The 18,564-nt window shown below is 41.0% G+C and overlaps 1 protein-coding gene across 1 annotated transcript in view; it reads right to left on the reverse strand.

Annotated features, from left to right (window-relative positions):
• Positions 1-1,388: 1,388 nt before the first annotated feature.
• LOC124612259 (proteasome activator complex subunit 4-like) overlaps positions 1,389-18,564 on the reverse strand; it is a 231,161-nt gene continuing 213,985 nt past the window's right edge. The window contains exons 31-34 of the mRNA XM_047140346.1: positions 16,013-16,123; positions 15,807-15,926; positions 15,507-15,719; positions 1,389-2,527 (exon numbers count right to left, since the gene is read on the reverse strand). Coding sequence (XP_046996302.1) covers positions 2,393-2,527; positions 15,507-15,719; positions 15,807-15,926; positions 16,013-16,123 — 579 coding nt within the window. The 3' untranslated portion in view covers positions 1,389-2,392. The remainder of the gene's footprint in view (positions 2,528-15,506; positions 15,720-15,806; positions 15,927-16,012; positions 16,124-18,564) is intronic.

Raw genomic sequence — 18,564 nt, forward strand, 5'->3', positions numbered from 1 at the left:
TAAAAATAATTAAATTTAAAAGATTTGGTCATGTCATCGAAAACATTCTGTAACTGGCTGAAGCTCTGGAGACTTCACAGGCTAGGAGTAAGATGAAGCCATACTCATGTTATAAGAGTGTTAGCTGAAGTTACTAGTGCTTTTCAATACCTGCAAACAGTTTACTTATTTACATCAAAATGGTTCTCACAGAAATGAATACACACAGTGACCAGTATCTCATTTGCATCTTTAAAGGCGAATTGCAACCATGTTTTAAGCATCTTCTCATTCTTTGGAAAACTAAAGACAATTTTTCAGGAGCTTTTATGGATGTATTTGTACATTTGATACTACAACCCATTTGTAACCCTATTTTCTGAAACCTAAACTCCAAAACAAGGTGTCACTGTGAATGAGCTTCATGACAGCATGAACAGTATGCTAGCCAATGATGTCATAGGCATCACATGTCTCAAATGGAACATTTTAATGGGCTTTCAAATTATTTTAATTTCATTTTAATACTGAAATTCACGAGAGGGGAAAAGCGTTTACAATGACATAATCAACCGTTTACGATGATTTCTAGAAAGCAGTCAAATATCCTATTGTGCATCTTCTGTAAGTGAAATGTGAATAATTTAACAAAAATTAAGGCATGTACCAAAGCATTTCCCCCCACACTCCACATGGTAATGGGACAGGAAGTATGTAATATTTGTGTGAAGGACTCATTAAAAATATTCTTGTCTGTAACACCTGTGTGTCCACATTTCACTGCAAGTGAACCAAAGTTCATGTTCCAACAACGTGGCTCTATGTACAAAAATTTTAAATGGATTTACATGTGTCAATGAGTAAATAACATTATAAAACTGACACATGCAACTGTCAGTCTGAGTGTAATTGATGTTGCAAGACTTTAGGCAATAGTAGTACAGCTCAATAATTTTCTCTCTAATTAGTTTTTAATGGTAATTATCATGAGTAAATTTTGAAGCTACAAGTGGGAAATACATATTATAATACAGATGATCATTTAGACCAGTATCATTTTTCAATCTCTAAGCTGCTCCAGTCTTCTACAGGAAAAGGGAACATTTATCTGAATTGAAAATACTATCATGATACCTCCAGTTATAAAATACAAGGAGGTAAAGTATACAATTACTGCAAAAAGACTAGACAATGTGTGTTCTTATATTCCCAACCTTTTTTCTTCTCAATCTTAACTACAGTAAAAGCAGCATTTTGTACCACAGAAGGCTTCTGTAATTAATATGGGATTTCTTTCTCTTTTTTGCTGTTTGATTATTGGCCTCATGCATTTTTATCACTTTTTACTGCCCCGCATGTCACACCATTTTTGTCCAACCCTCCCCATCAGTCAAGGTACGTACGTAAAATGAAATTAACAATAATATTTTATTGTGTTGTATAATTTATAAATGTCTTAATACATCTCAGCTTATATTACATACAAAAGATACTATATACATATAGTATAACATAACAACATTGTATCATCAACACATGCATACAGGACTTAGCTACAGCAGTGCTGTTCTGTATTTAATGGAAAAGATTCCATCCATGCAATACAAACATCATTTGAGCAATTGTCCAGAGGTAGCAGAACATAAGTACACAAACAATTTGAGAAAGAGGCAAGCATAGATGATTTCAAACAAAGGAAAGTAGTACAATCATATCAACTAAAAATGTCTGGGTGGATGGGTAACAATATTTTCCCTACTCTACAATTTCCTGATGTGACCAGTAGGCTCCACTTTAAAACTTGAACTAGTAAGTTCATTCTTCTTCCTTTAATCTCCAACACAGTCAAAGATTTATTTACACATAAAAAACTGTTTGAAACTATTATTACATGCATAAGCAGACCTTCTCCTGATACAAAAACATGACTATATTTCTTTTCTTTGTAAATTTCACAAGACATTCATTACAAATACAGCCCTTCCTTGGAAACACACACAAAACATTACACTAAGAACATAAACAGTTTTGCATCAGACAATTATATTTTGGGGAAGGAAAAGGAGAGGGGGGGAGATGGAGGGTGGGGAGGGGGAGTAGGAGGAGGAAGGGGGAGGGAGGGAGAGAGGGGTGAGGGAGAAGGGGGGAGGGGGAGAGGGGGGGAGAGAGAGAGAGAGAGAGAGAGAGAGATTAACAACTAGTGGCATTTGCACACAATAATGTCAAGCGTGCCGTGCTGAAACTCTGCATATCTTTCTGTTTTGTTTGTGCAAATAAATGTGCTTCTCTGCTGTAGCTTTAATTTCAACCCTAATCAGATAAAATTGCTTCAAGGGACAAAATATTACACATCACAAATCTGTACATCCACAATCTTCAGTCCAACACCACAAGACGGATAAATAAAGGGACCTCATGCATAGTAAGACGGGGGTACAGTCAAATCACCCAAAACTTCCAGCTGTTCCTCTGAAAATTTGAGACTGTGTATCTGCCAGTTATCATGATGTGTTCTCTTGAAATCTCCCAGAGTTTTCCTTATTGTCGCCTGGAATGAAAGATTATCATTATTACTTAACATGCTCAATACAGTTGGGGATAGTATTAATTAAAAATATCACAGAAGATAATACAGAAAAAACTGTGAGTTGCAGTGTGCACAAAAATACACCTCTTACTAAGAACTGCTGCAATAAAGAGGGCTTTAACAAATAGTAATTTCTGCCTGGATTAGAGAAATACACCAAGGTGATATAAGTCATGGGACAGCAATATGTACATATGCAGATGGCGGTAGTATCGGATACACAAGGTATAAAAGGGCAGTGCATTGGCAGCTGTCATTTGTATTAATTTGAAAAGGTTTCTGATGTGATTATGGTCACATGACAGAGATTAACAGACTATCAACGCCGAATGGTAGTTGGAGCTAGATGCACATGACATTACATTTCAGAAATCGATATGGAATTCAGTACTTCAAGATCCACAGTGTCATGAGCATGCCGAGAATACCAAATTTTAGGAGTTACCTCTCACCACAGGGAACGCAGTGGCCGACGGCCTTCGCTTAACTGAGAGCAGCATCATTTGTGTAGAGTTGTCAGTGCTAACAGACAAGCAATACTGCAAGAAATAACTGCAAAAATCAATGTGGGGCGTACGATGAATGCATCTGTTAGGACAGTGTGGTGAAATTTGGCGTTAATAGGCTACTGCAGCACATGACAGGTGCTAGTGCCTCTTCTAACGGCACAAAATCGTCTGCAGCACCTCTCCTGAGCTCGGGACCATATTGGTTGAATCCTATGCAAAAATCACAGATCCAAGCTGTCAACAAGGCACTGTGCATGCTGCTGCTGGTGGCTCAATAATGGTGTGGGCTGTGTTTACATGGAATAGGCTGGGTCCTTTGGTCTAACTGAACAGATGATTAACTTGAAATAGTTATGTTCTGCTACTTGGAGACTATTCGCAGCCATTCCTGGGCTTCATGTTCCCAAACAATGATGGATTTTTATGGACGATAGTGTGCCATGTCAGACGGCCACAATTCTTCGTGACTGGTTTGAAGAACATTCTGGACTATTCGAGTGAATGGTTTGGCCACCCATATCGCCTGACATGAATCTCATTAAACATTTATGGGACATAATCAAGAGGTCAGTTTGTGCACAAAATCCTGGAATGGCAACACTTCCACAACTATGGACAACTATAGAGGCAGCCTGGCTCAATATTTCTGAAGGGGGCTTCCAACGACTTGTTAAGTCCATGCCATGTCGAGTTGCTGCACTATGCCAGGCAAGGGAATTCAACACAATATTAGGAGGTATCCCATGACTTTTGTCACCTCAGTGTATGTTAGATATTCAGGTGGGTTTGTGGATATTGCAGTATAAAGTATGTACATAACACTGAATTAAGATTAGTATACCGCATAGGGAAAAGAACACTTGCCATGCTTTTGTTATAAATGCATTGCTAAAATTTTAACAATGGTAGTACTGTATATGAAACTACCTCAGAAAATATTTATAATATAATGTAAATAGATTTAAAAAAAAAAGATCTACTCACGAAGTACTGGCAGGAAAAAATACATATAGAAGATATGGATTGCACAAGCTTTTCAAGCCATTGGCTCCTTCTTCTGGCAGAACAGTTGAAGGAAAAGGACTGGCTATGTTTATGAAATGGGAAGAGTTATGGAAAGTTGACCAGAACCCCATGCAAAGGGAGACTTACTGGACAGGATAAGAAGGAATGATTGTTGGTGCTTGTGCAGGACAAAATTTGAAAAATTGAGAACTTCCAAGGTGTAAGATATGGTAATAAGCAAGACAATGATTACTGAAAAGAACATTGTGCAAGAGTCAATAAGAGTGGAAACCTAAAACGCTAGACAAGTGAGTGGGGTGGATACTTCTGTTAATAAAGTATTTAAATATTTGTAACAAATTCCATATTCTTCATGTTACTAGTAGCATTAATATATTTAGAAATAAATTTTGTAATGGATATGAAACTTTAGAACCACACACCCATTTTCTGCATCAGTCACATCATTAAAAATAGTTTGGGATGCTCATTTCACAATACAGTGTAAACAGGAAGCATGCTGTTAAAACACTCAGTAATTAGGTGTTTTGATATCCGGAAAACATACATTTTTGTTGATTTTGCAACACTCTTTAAATGATTCCTTGGTAATACTGATAATATTAGGTTTATTGTTGAGTTCAAAATAATGAGGAGCATAGTGAATTCAATGATTCATTTTTACACTTTTAATGCAGAACAGCAGATCTTGCCTAATAACTCACTTATCGGTAAAATGAAATCAAACTGTTAAGATGGTCATTTGTATCAAATCGCCCAGAGGAGTAAAATACTCCTTGCTGTAACAACATTGATTATTCTGAGTGTTTTTGAAGTTTAACTTTTTTATATTGAATATTCCAACACATTAAACAGTGACGGGTGACTCTAGTATGACGAAGAAACCCGGTGTTGCAAATGTTTTCAAATGAAATTTTTGTACTTGGACTGGATTATACATTGAATTCTGAATGAGAATCTATTTATGAATGCAACCATATCATTATCCGATTTCAACAGCAGTAGAGTTGTATAGATACATTTGAAATTGTTTTGTTTTGTTTTAGAGTGCAAAACAATAAAGGTCATACATGTTCATGTCAGAAATATCCAACATGAAGAGTTAAAAGCAACTACACATTAAGCCCAATAGATGGCAGGAAAGACAGCTAAAAACCAGGACTTTCTCTTGGAGAAAGGGCCTTAAAATATGTAATAAAGACAACGGAGGTACTGACTTACAGATTAAATGTCCTCCGCCATATTCCTACAAGGAATAAAAAGTAAAACGAGGTCGACAGCTCGCACATCACTCATTGAAATGACCGTTAACTCAGACGGCAAACAGGAAATGGTGAGAAGTCAAGGGTTGAGGACAATGAGCACAAAGTGGTGGGGGATCACCACTTAACAAACGGTAATAGCTACAAGGATGCAGCCCAATACGCAACCTAGCTAAAATGATCTCCTCACGGTGAAAGGGCCAAGAGGAGGTTGGCCAGTCTGCTGGGAGAGATCGAGAGACTTACAGCAATAGATTGAGTTCGGAGTAGTGGTCTTGGGAAGCGAATGAAGTTCACCACTAGCCAAGGTGGTGAATGGTTCACACCCATTGGGGAAATGGCAGGTAGCATGGAGTTAAGCTGCCGAAGCAATAGCCAAAAGCGAACTCCAGGAGGTAACAGGGAGACGGATGCACCCATACTGGCGATCAAAGAAGTCATAGAAGGAGGAGGCATAGTATGGGAGGCCAGCCATGGCAGACAATCAGCATGCGTATCTGCTCAGGAAAAAAATCACGGCAGTATGACAGCGGTAATTTGGCAGCTTCTGCACACAGAATCTCAACTGGGCTGGCGTAAAAGGCGCCACTTGCCAACAGAACAGACCCCACGATGGTGGGGAATTTTATTGAGATGGCATAAGATGGACAGTCATGCAGATCCATAAATGAAACACTCTTAGTCTAGTTTTGAATGGACAAGGGACCAGAATAAATGGAGGAGATGGTCCAATCTGCTCCCCAGGAAGTAGTGCTAACAATACGTAGGACACTCAGGGACCACATACAGTGGGCGGCCAGGTAAGACGCGTGGAAGGACCAAGAAAGTTTCGCATTGAGCATGAGCCCCAAGAATTCCATAGTTTCAACAAACGGAAGAGCAACAGGCCCAAGATGTAAAGACGGTGGAAGAAACCAACTGCACCACAAGTAATTCATACAAACAGTTTTGGCAGTGTAAAAGCAAAAGCTGCTGCCGATGCTCCATGAGTAAACGCAATCAAGAAAATACTGAATGTGTCGCTCAAGGAGATGAGTCCTCAGAGAATTGTAATAGATAGCAAAATCGGCAGGAGCCAGTGATGCCCAGTGGGGAACAGGCTATAATAGGGTTAATGACAATAGCAAAGAGAACAACGCTCAGGATGGAACCATAAGGCACATAATTTTTCTGATAAAGGTTTCCGACAAGGTAGAACCCACATGTACCTTGAAAACTTGGGGGAGCCCCACATGTAGAGTGTACGTAGGATACCAGTCCTCCAGCAGGTGTCGTAGGCTTTCTCCATGCCAAAAAACACTGCTGCAGTCTGGTATTTATGCAGAAAACCATTCATGAAATTTATTTTTATTTATCTATTTTTTAATGAAAATGAAAATCCTCCACCTGCATTTAAGATTTCATATTTATTTGGCTATTAGTTTCGGCATTGCGTCAACATCATCTTCAGGCCCGTACACTTTGATAATATCAATTGTGTGTGTCTTGAGTACTAGAAGTCCACAGAGAGACCAATACATGCTCCACATGGATGGCAGGCAGTAACTACACTCATGCTCATAAATTAAGGATAATCCTGATACATGGCGAAACAACACTCTAGTGGGAGGCTTGCGGGTTTAAATCACCTCGGGGTAGGACCATGCAATGCATTTGACCTGCAGTCGTTGCACGGTGGCTCTGGCAGCAGTCCACATACACAGAGATGCGTTAGTGCATGTCAGAGTATGGTACAGCAAGTAAGTGTGCAGACGTTTTCAGACATGCTAATGGTGACTGGGTGTTGAAAATGGCTCAAAGAACACATACTGATGACGTTATGAGGGGTAGAATACTATGGTGACTGGTGGTTGGTCAAACACAGCAGGTCGAAGCACGTGCCCTCTGTGTGCCACAAAGTGTGATCTCAAGATTATGGCAACGATTCCAGCAGACAGGAAACATGTCCAGGCACTACGTCCACAGTGTGCAACACCACAAGACGAGCGATATCTCACCATCAGTGCCCGCAGACGGCCATGGAGTACTGCAGGTTGCCTTGCTCAAGACCTTACCACAGTTACTGGAACAGCTGTCTCCAGACAAACAGTCTACAGACGACTGAACAAACATGGTTTATTTGCCCGCAGACCTGCAAGGTGCATTCCACTGACCCCTGGTCACAGGAGAGCCCATAAAGCTTGGTGTCAAGAACACAGTACATGGTCATTGGAACAGTGGTCCCAGGTTATGTTCACGGACGAGTCCAGGTATAGTCTGAACAGTGATTCTCGTTGGGTTTTCATCTGGCGTGAACCAGGAACCAAATACCAACCCCTTCATGTCCTTGAAAGGGACCTGTATGGAGGTCGTGGTTTGACGGTGTGGGGTGGGATTATGATTGTTGCCCGTACAACCCTGCATGTCTTTGACAGAGGAACTGTAACAGATCAGGCGTATCGGGAAGTCATTTTGCACCAGTATGTCCGCCTTTTCAAGGGTGCAGTGGGTCCTACCTTCCTCCTGATGGATGATAATGCACGACCCCACTGAGCTGCCATCATGAAGGTGTACCTTGAAACAGAAGATAACAGGTGAACGGAGTGGCCTGCCTGTTGTCCAGACCTAAACCCCATCGAGCATGTCTGGGATGCTCTCAGTCAATATATCGCTGCATGTCTTCAAGCCCCTAGGACACTTCAGGAGCTCTGACACGCACTGGTGCAAGAATGGGAGGCTATACCCCAGTAGCTGCTCAATCACCTGATCCAGAGTATGCCAACCGGTTGTGCGGCCTGTGTACCTGTGCATGGTGATCATATCTCGTATTGATGTCAGGGTACATGTGCAGGGAACAGTGGCATTCTGTAGCACATGTGTTTTGGGACGGTTTTCTCAACTTATCACCAATACCATGGACTTACAGATCTGTGTCATGTGTGTTCCCTGTGTACCTAAGCTATTAGCACCAGTTCTGTGTAGTGCCACATTGTGTGGCACCACATTCTGCAATTAGCCTTAATTTATGAGCATGAGTGTAGCTACTGCTCGCCATCCATGTGGAGCACGTATTGGTCTCATCACAGACTACTCTAGTACTAAGCCACACACAATTGATATCACCTAATTGAAGATGACGTTAACACAACGTTGAAACTAGTAGCCAAATAAATATGAAATCTTAAATACAGTTGGAGGAATTTCATTTTCAATTTAAAAAAAAAATTACGTCAGCTGATGCCCACCATCACCCAATTTAAATATGGGTGCACAAAGATTCATTAAATGGGTTGTCATAGTGAAGAGATGGTCAACTGCAGAACAGTGCACTCGAAATTAACACTGTGCAGTGGTTAGTAAATTTCAAGACTCAAGCCACCACACCAGCCAGGCATGAATCATACGTTCCCTCACCTTGCAAACACAAATGATGAGAGAAATGGGGTGATAGCTAGAAAGAAGGTGTTTGTCCTTACCGGGCTTAAGTATGGGTCTGACACTGGCTCCTCGCCAGCGTCTGGGAAACGTGTCCTCTGCCCAGATGTGTATGTATGTATGTATGAAGGAGAAAGTGCTTGCCTGCAAGAGAAAGGTTCTGCAACATCTGAGTGTGAACATCGTCCGCCCCTGGGGCGGAGAATCAGGATGAAGTGAGGCATGATCTAGCTCCCTCATAGTAAATGCAGCATTGTAGCACTCACAATTCTGAGAATAGAAGGGAATCGCCCAAGCCTTCTCCACTCATTTCTGATGGAGGAAGGGAGGGTGATGGTGGGTGGGGTTCTAAATCTCCACAAAAAGGCGACCCAAGGAGTTTGAGATAGCAACAGGGTCCACTATGACATCATTTGCAATGGTCAGGCCAGAAATTGGGAAATGAACCTCGGTCCCAGAGAGCCATTGGAAGTTGGCCCACATGACTAAAGAGGGAGCGGAACCATTAAAAGAACTAGTAAATAAATCCAGCAAGCGTTTTTTGCTATCCTGAAGAATGCGACGATACTGCGCATGCAACCGTTTATAACGAATGCAGTTTGTCATCGTAGGATGATGGTTCAAAATGCAGCGAGCACATCTTCGCATGCGAACTGCGTCATGGCATGCCTCAGTCCTCCAAGAGACCGGAACACGGCACGGTAAGGATGAAGTGAAAGGAATGGAAAGTTCAGCAGTGGCAAGGACAACCATTGGTAAAGTATTCTACCTGGTCACCACAACTGGGGAAAAGTCATTCATCAAAGGTCCTGTAGGTGGGGTAGGAGTCAGCACACGGGAAATGGTCACTCGGGCAAGCTGGGTGGTGCAGAATGAGAGGTCCAAATGGGAATAGGTGTGCATGGAGTCTGAAATGAAATTGGGTGCTTCAGTGTTAAGGCAGATGAGGTCAAACTGCTTGAGAAGGTTAGCCATGAGGTCACCTCTCTAACAGGTTCTGGGAGAGCCCCAAATCAGATGGTACATATTAAAGTCACAGAGCAGCATAAAGGAATGACAGATTAGCCCAATAAGCTGGATGAAGTCTGCCCTAGTGACACCAAATGACAGAGGGATGCAAACAATACAAGAGAAAAGGTGAAGTGAAGAAGGAAAATGTGGACTGCAACAGCTTGCAGCTGGGTGTTCAGGGAGCCAGTGTCAGTATGAACATCACCCCGGATGAGCAGCACAACTCCCCCATGAAAGGGAATTGCCACCCTCAGGGGAAGGTCAAATGGACCAGACACAAATGTAAAAGATCAAAGAGGTCTTGAGGACACAATTTTGTGTTTTGGTGGCAGAGAACAGGAGGACGCTGTAATCCAAAGAACAACCGTAAATCCTCCTAGTTGGATCTAAGGCTGCAAATGTTCCATTGGAAGAGTGTCATGACGAGGAAAGGTGAGGAGGAAGAAAATCAAGTGTGTCACCTTGGCAGCAGCTGAGTGCCAACCTTTCAGGACAGTCTGCTACAGGGTGCAGATGCTGGAGGATCCTTGTCCATGAGATCTACAGAGGTGTCAGCATTCTCCCTTGGTTAGTGTGTGGAGTCCAGGGCAGAAAAGCAGTTGACGATGCACACCAGGGACATGGAGGTAGGCTGGGTGAAAGTACCACGCAGCGACACCGTTGAAGGGGATCTCCAAGTCGGCAAAGGACAACACTGTTTACCTTTGTTTGATTTCTTGGAGCCTTTGCAGTTGGCAGATGACGATTCTGATGTTTGTTGGCCGAAGGGATATAAAAAGTCTTCCCAGGAATTTTCCTTCCGCCCTTTCCAACCTACTGGTTGTGTAGCAAGTGATTTCACTGTGCGACATGAAAATTGAGTGGATTGTTGCACAGATTGAGAAGAAGGAGACGAGGATGCTACTGTGACATTGGGTGATATTACAACTGCAATGCCAATTTTGAGGTCCCATGCCTGCATGGACATGCCCTTGTGGAGCGAGATGCGGCAAGGATGGTACTGTAAGTGCCGGGTGTTAAAATGAAGGGTTTCCAACTAGCCAACAACTTGTGAGCAACATGGTACAGTGCCTTTTCTTTCACCCAGATCTCATGGACTCATCGAGATACACAGGACAGTCTCAGAGCGAGGCTACACAGTCGTCATTGCAATTGATACAGCGAGGAGAAGGAAACGGACAATCATCCTCATGCGCTTCCCTATCACAGGTAGGGCCGGGTGTCGACAGGACGGTCAAGTGTGGTTGTAATGACAACACTGGTAGCAGTGCACCAGGTTCGTAATCTATGATCAGCCCATGATAACTTCATACCCTCCTTTGATCTTGGATAGAAGCACTACTCTGTCAATCGTCAGAAAAAGAGTGCATGTGGGCACTAAGGATTCATCTACCTTTATCATCACCCAATGGACTGCAATGATGCCCTGATCAGAGAAGTAAGTTTGGATTTCAGCATCAGTCAGACCAACGAGCAACCTAGTGTAAATAATGCCATGTGAAGAATTTGCGTTGGATCGGCCTTGACACAAACAGGACTGCCACAGAGGAGTGAAGTTGCAAGCAGTTGTTGTGCTTAAGAATCAAAAGTAGTCTCCAAAAGTAAAGTGCCAACTGCATAAGCGAGAGCAGGATTTCACAGGGCTGGCAACTGCATTAACACCTTTACGAGTAATAAACGGATTAACCACGGCAAAGGCCTGACCGTCTTCAGTATGCAAGAACACAAGGGACAAAGGTGCAGCTGGGAAGGCCTTTGATTCATTAGCCTCATTCCATTTACATTTAGTAGACATAGACTGACAAGTAGTAGTTTGGGTCATTGCGAGAAAATCCTCCACAATTGTTAGCATCTCCAAGGCACGCTACTTCCAGCTGGGTGGGGCCCCATCAGAGGGGTCCAACTGGCAATTTGGGAAGGTAGCAGCTCAGGCAATCCCCCTCCCTGGGCCTGGCCTGTGCCATGGAGTACTTGCGAACCCTTACTTGTAGACCCAGGGCTGGGAATTACACATTACCCAGTTACACATCAAACGCCTGGGCCGGCCTTACGGAGTGCACATGGAGGAGGAAGAAGAAGAAACAGAGGGACCTCAAATGCCAAAATGGAAAAAGGATAGGAGAAGGGGAACAGAGAAATAAAATGGAAAGAAAAAACAGTGGAGGGACTGTTCTGATGTCAGGTTACTGAAAATGCAGAACACACTCCCAAAAACACCCCAGATATGTTCCCCAAGGGAGGAAAAAAAGAATAGCAAGAGGGTAGACATGTGGCATGGAAAGGAAAAGACGCTGCAAACGCTGGGGCCCAGTGGTGGCAAAGCACGAACTTGACAAAGAGTGGTGAGCCCCCAGGGCGGTAAATTTGTAGTAATAAGTGTAATCATTCACACCTCTTCTATCTTTACTAATCCCACATGGATCACAAGCTTATATATGATGTAGCTTATAGTCACTTTCCACTTACACCATGAATATGTGAACAGAAAAAAGAAATTCCTGAATTTCCCAGTTAAAAACACACTTTTTCCCAGGTGCAAATACACTACAGCCCTGGTGAAAGTACATTTTTTCCACATTAAGTGACAATATACTTTCCCTCGGAGCTGTAAAACTTATGAATCTATTAATGGTGAAGGTTTTATAAATCGGCATAGAACTTTCTGGCACTTAAGAAACAAAACCCAGCCAAAAACAACACGCTTTGCAAAAATCTTTAATGCACGGCAACATTTGGACTGCATATTTTCACATTATGGATGTATAGGCAGGAATTCCACCAAATACAGCACGGGAGCTTCTGAAGCATTGAAATCGAGATTGACAGTTAATCATATCTCATGTCACGTTATCTCACCAGACAATGACAGCAGATATTCAGAGCAAATATTCACGTGATGTAGTCAGCCAATAGCAACATCAATGTTAAGCAGTGCGAACACACAAATAGGAAAAGTTAATGGTTTAAATTAACATATATACATGTTTCGTGGGTTAGTTGGCTGAATACATGTTCCATCGAGCACTTTGACCGTTCCATAGAAAAGCCAATTACGTGTGCAATTGCTCAAGAACTCCCTTCGCACTTTGTTTTACGGATAATAACACTTTTTGTCATTGCTATTGCACAATTTGTAATCTATGAAAGAACTAAAATAAATATCAAAAACTGATCTCGAAACTTGGTCTTTTTTTTTTTTAGTGAGTGTTACCCTTTAAGATATATCAAACATGAACACACCAGTAAAATATTAAGTAATGGCATGAATCCCTGGTCTCCTGGGCCCGCAATTTTTCTAGGTGGCTGGTCCTCAGTGTTAAGTTTTGAATGAGAGTCTAATGCTCCATGGTTTACAAAATTCATCACACATGCTCACATGTAACATAATTCACCTTGCGTAATAGAAAATTTACTTTGAAAGTAACACTTCTCAAAGCACCATTTTTAATATTTTCCTATGACCTATTACAAATGTAAATAGTTGTGACGCCATGCTCAGCTAAACAAGGCCCATGAAAAGATGCGTTCAAAGCAGTCTGTTGTCATGAAGTATTGCATAGTCTTCGACATTTTGCTGTCGGCAGGCACTGTGTGTGGACTGTGCTTTTTGTTGTAAATGGCACATTTTCTCAGCAACTAAAGTTTTATTTTGGTGTTATTCCATTGTTTACGTTTCATGACAGCAGTATTATTCTCTATAGCAAGCTAAAGTAAACTTCTTTGTAAGAGTCGTCTGTTCTTACCAGTAAAAATTAGAAAAATTCAACTGAAAACTAAAATAATAAAAAATTCCCAGAAGTCTACAAGGTTCCCGCATTTTTCCCGGATGAAAAAATTCCCTGGTTCTTACCAGATTTCCCAGTTGTCCCAGGACATATACACTCTGACTTAGGGAACCTCACATGAAGAACATATCGTACACAAAATATTTACAAGTTGTTCATATGCCAAGGATCTTTCATGAACTTTCCATTTTCCCCACTGGGGGTAGGGAGTTAAATAAGGCCTGTAACCAAACATTCACTGACTGACAATAGCTGCCCTGGCAACAATATATATTTTGGTTAACTAATACTATCAAGTTTAAAAATTTTATTTTATTACGTAGTGTTCAAGTATGATCTTGTGTTCTTGTTTGCAACAGCACTTTTTTCATGTGCATTTGTTGGCCTCATATATTTTCACATACTGTTTGTAGATACTGACAACCCCCCCTCCCCCTTCTCATCTTTTATCTACCATTTCCTCACAAGGGAACCTCCCCATCGCACCCCCCTCAGATTTAGTTATAAGTTGCCACGGTGGATAGACCCTGAAAAACTGAACACAGATCAATCAAGAAAACAGGCAGAAGTTGTGTGGAACTATGAAAAAATAAACAAAATATACCAACTGAGTAGTCCATGTGCAAGATAAGCAGTTTTAAGCATAGACAGACCTCATAAGCGCCGTGGTCCTGTGGTTAGCGTGAGCAGCTGCGGAACGAGAGGTCCTTGGTTCAAGTCTTCCTTCGAGCAAAAATTTTAATTTTTTATTTTCAGACAATTATCAAAGTTCAGGCACTCACACTAAATCAACTTCGCTCTCCAAAATTCCAGGACATGTTCAGATTGGCTTGGACATATGCAGGATTTGACGGTCTACACACGGAAAAATTTGAAAACGTTAAAAACATATGTTTTGACACAGCACAGGGAAAAGTGTGCGACTGTGAGACTTTTGGATTCATTTGTTGCAGTTTATGTGACAAACTCTTATGTTTTCATCACTTTTTTGGTAGTGATTATCACATCCACAAGAAAACCTAAATCGGGCAAGGTAGAAGATTCTTTTTACCCATTCGCCAAGTGTACAAGTTAGGTGGGTCGACAACATATTCCTGTCATGTGACGCACATGCCGTTACCAGTGTCGTATAGAATATATCAGACATGTTTTCCAGTGGAGGAATCGGTTGACCTATCACCTTGCGATCAAATGTTTTCGGTTCCCATTGGAGAGGCACGTCCTTTCGTCTAGATCGCACAGTTTTGCGGTGCGGTCGCAAAACACAGACACTAAACTTATTACAGTGAACAGAGACGTCAATGAACGAATGGACAGATCATAACTTTGCGAAAATAAAGAAAAAAGGTGCTCACGCTAACGACGGGACCACGGCGCTCCTGATTTAAGATTATCTTTGATGTTGCCTATGATCGCATGGACTACTCAGTTTGTATATTTTGCTTATTTTTTTATAGTTCCACACAACTTCTTCCCGTTTTTTCGATTGATCTGTGTTCAGTTTTTCAAGGCGTATCCACTATGCCAACTTATAACTAAATCTGAGGGGGGTGCGATGGGGAGGTTCCCTTGTCAGTACAAGTGTGTCCTCCTCATCCTGATGTCTGAGTGACACATCCTTCCATTTTAACCTTCCTCAAGCCTATCCCTCTCTCCACCCTATTAGTTATGAAAGCTTCCCCCCCTCCCACACACACACACACACACACACACACACACACACACACACACATTCATCCCACTACCTGCACTGGGCAACAATTTACACATCAGTCAAGCCATTTGTGGGAGAGACCCGTGTGTGTGTGTGTGTGTGTGTGTGTGATTTATACAGCTACCCTTCTGTATCTCCAACGACCAAGTTAAGGTTTACAGGCGATTGTATTTAGTAGCGATTTCATTTTATGGCATTAGAAATTTAAAACAAACTTACTGGAATTGGCTGTGGGTCATTGAGGTGTTCTCCAAGGATTAGGAACACATCTGGAACAAAATCGGGCACGTCATATGGATATGCACTGACAAATGCACACAGGCCAAGAATTCCTGAATGCCGTAATCTTAGTAACTCTTGAGACTTGCTGTCTGGTGCTAAGTTTTTCTTCTTCCTTGGCAAGTTTGTTTTTGCCTTCAATTTGAACATATCCTGTAGACATTATACATCAAAATCTTACGAATGTTTCCAAGCAGTTTCATGGATATCATTAACTGACAATTACTACATGCTACTTACCATTAATTCCATTGTAGAGTCTATGAAATCACAATGAAGTAGGCCACTTAATACTTGAGATGCTTTTACCCTTACATCTAACCATTCATCTTCCAACAATCGCAACACAATTTCTTTAACCTTTGAAACAATAAAGTTTAAATTCATTTCAGCACATTAGAACAAACAATTGTTAATACTATCAATGATCATTTAAATATACATACGTTATCTGCCCAGCACTTATTTCCGAGTATTGTTGGCATGTTGTGAAAAACAAAGACTTGCATGAATTCCACGCATGTCGATCTCACTTGCCAGGAATTACTCTTTGAAGCCTAAAACAAATATTTAAACTTAAGTTTTCTTTTTAGCTGCTTTTTAGACAAAAAGTAACTTGCCCAGATTGGACAAAACATTACATTTTACATACTATCTCTCCATGCAGAGTACCTAATATTAAATAGGACTAAATGACTAATTATCATTTTGCACTAAAATAACTGCAATAGTATAACTACATTTTTTAAAAAACAATTAATGAGTTAATACAACTGTTCCTCATGAAGAGGAAGCATTGAAGAATAGATATATCATATTTACCACAGCACACTATGACTCCCTTCTTTAAGAGCGCCTTGAGAAAATTTTATTCTTAACATACTCTGACTAATTAAAATTACAAACTGTTTTATTGATATAAAGTATCTGCTAAAAAAGTTAACACTGTACAGCATTTTCTACCAAGGAATAAAACTGTACAATAAATTACCAAAATAGATTAAAGAAATTGCAAAAATACACTTATTTAAAAAGGTACCTAAAAAGTACCTGTTATGCAATACATTTCATTCATTGAAGGATTACTTAGCTAAAACAGCGAAAGGGTTTGATAAAAAAAAGTTATACAAATAAATAATAACAATAATGATTATAAAATATCTAACATTCCACATAACACCTTCACTTTATGGTTTTTTTCCTTTCTAAAAATACTTACCTCCAAGCTATGCATGGCACAATACTAATACCTCTTCCTCTTTCTGAGCTCAACATCTCACTCATTATGGAGGGATGCCAACTCAGTTTTTCAGGATAGAAAATTGGAAGATGCAGTACAGAAAATTGCCCGGAGATCACCAGTGTGTGTGCGCGCGCGTTATGTGTTATGAAACAATGTGTGTATAGTGTGTGCAGTGACTGATAGATATGTGTGAACAATGTGGCATTACATTATATAATAAGTTATTTGTAAAAAAAAAAAAAAAGTAGTATTGTATAGCAGGAGTAAATCTAATGACTGTCTCTAACTAGAGGTCTGTAAATATATGTGTATATGAATTAGCTTATTTTAAATTGATCTAAATTTGTAAATACTTTGACATGTCCTATATCCTTGTAAAAGGATAGTAGTAGTAGCTGCTGCTGCTGCTACTACTAATTCTAAACTTACGTCATTGACTGTCTACATTTTTATAAAACAAAGGAGAAATGAAATAAAAATTATATAAAAGATTTCTTTTTGTTTATCTTCACATCCCTTCATGCTTACTATCTACATCGATCTTCTGTGTTACCACACTATTTTTGGTAAGGTCTTTATCAGACCCAGTGCCAGCCGTGACAGTGTTTATCTATTGCTCACAGGTTAGCAAGGTGTCAGTTTCGTGTAGCCAATGAAAAGTGTGTGTGTGTGGGGGGGGGGGGGGGGGGGGGGCACACGAATTCGTAGTGCCGAAATTGAAACCCTTCTCCTCTTTGCTGTTGTCACAAATATTTGACTGGTTACTTTTTTCCCCTCATGAATTATGAGATTGTATTTAGGTTGGGACATAATAGAACAGCTTGCACTGCTGCAAGTGAAATAAGTAGCAATTAAATTTGTCATCTTTGTTACCACAAATATTTGGCTGTTTCCTCTGAATATATTGCAATTTCTGAGGTTGTGGTAACAGTGGGTCCTGAGAACACAATTGTATTTTTCCAAATACTCTGCACATTTTGCATCTAAATTGATGTGATAATGTGGCAACATTCTTTCATCTCTTGCTGTCAAAAATGTCGTCTGCTGTTGCTCTCTCACCAACTGTGTAGAACCAGCAGGTGACCACACCCCCTTCTGTCCCCATCATACCTCACAGCTAGCATTGACAGCAATGCCGCTGCAAACAAATGTTGGTTGGCTTGTAGTGAAAGGGACTAAACCGCAAGGTCATCAGTCCCTACATCCATGAAGTGGTAAATCAGTAGTAGTCATCAGAGGAAGAAAGTGAAAGGCAAATCCTGGAAAGCTAGGTGTAATTAACACAATAAAGGCAAATAAGGTTAAGTGGCCCTCCCTTAAAGGGGGTGGTAAAAGCCTGCTTCACAAATAAAACGTAAAACTAAGTCAGCTGCTGGGGAATCGTCTCCTCCCACAACGAGGGTTCACAAACCAGGGAGACTACAAGTTCACCACAGGGCAGCTGGGTTGGGGACAGTCCAGCAAAATGTAGATCACCATCAAACAGATGCCACATTGACAGTGGGGTGGGTTCTAGTTATGACCATGAGTCAGCCAAATATGACTGAAGCGGAGATGGCAAAGGACGAGTCCTTGCAAAATGCCTGCACAGAGGACCTCCACAGATTCATGGTCTCCTTTATATCACCCGTAGTTTGAGCGAGCCATCCAGTATTCCAGGGACCTGAAACTTGACAGCGTAATACCAACTGGAGGTATGTTTCGGGAATACTGATATAAAGAGTCAGTTTACTAGTGGCCTGTTTGGCCAGGCTA

The sequence above is a fragment of the Schistocerca americana genome, chromosome 4 (assembly GCF_021461395.2).
Source record: "Schistocerca americana isolate TAMUIC-IGC-003095 chromosome 4, iqSchAmer2.1, whole genome shotgun sequence".
NCBI lineage: Eukaryota > Metazoa > Arthropoda > Insecta > Orthoptera > Acrididae > Schistocerca > Schistocerca americana.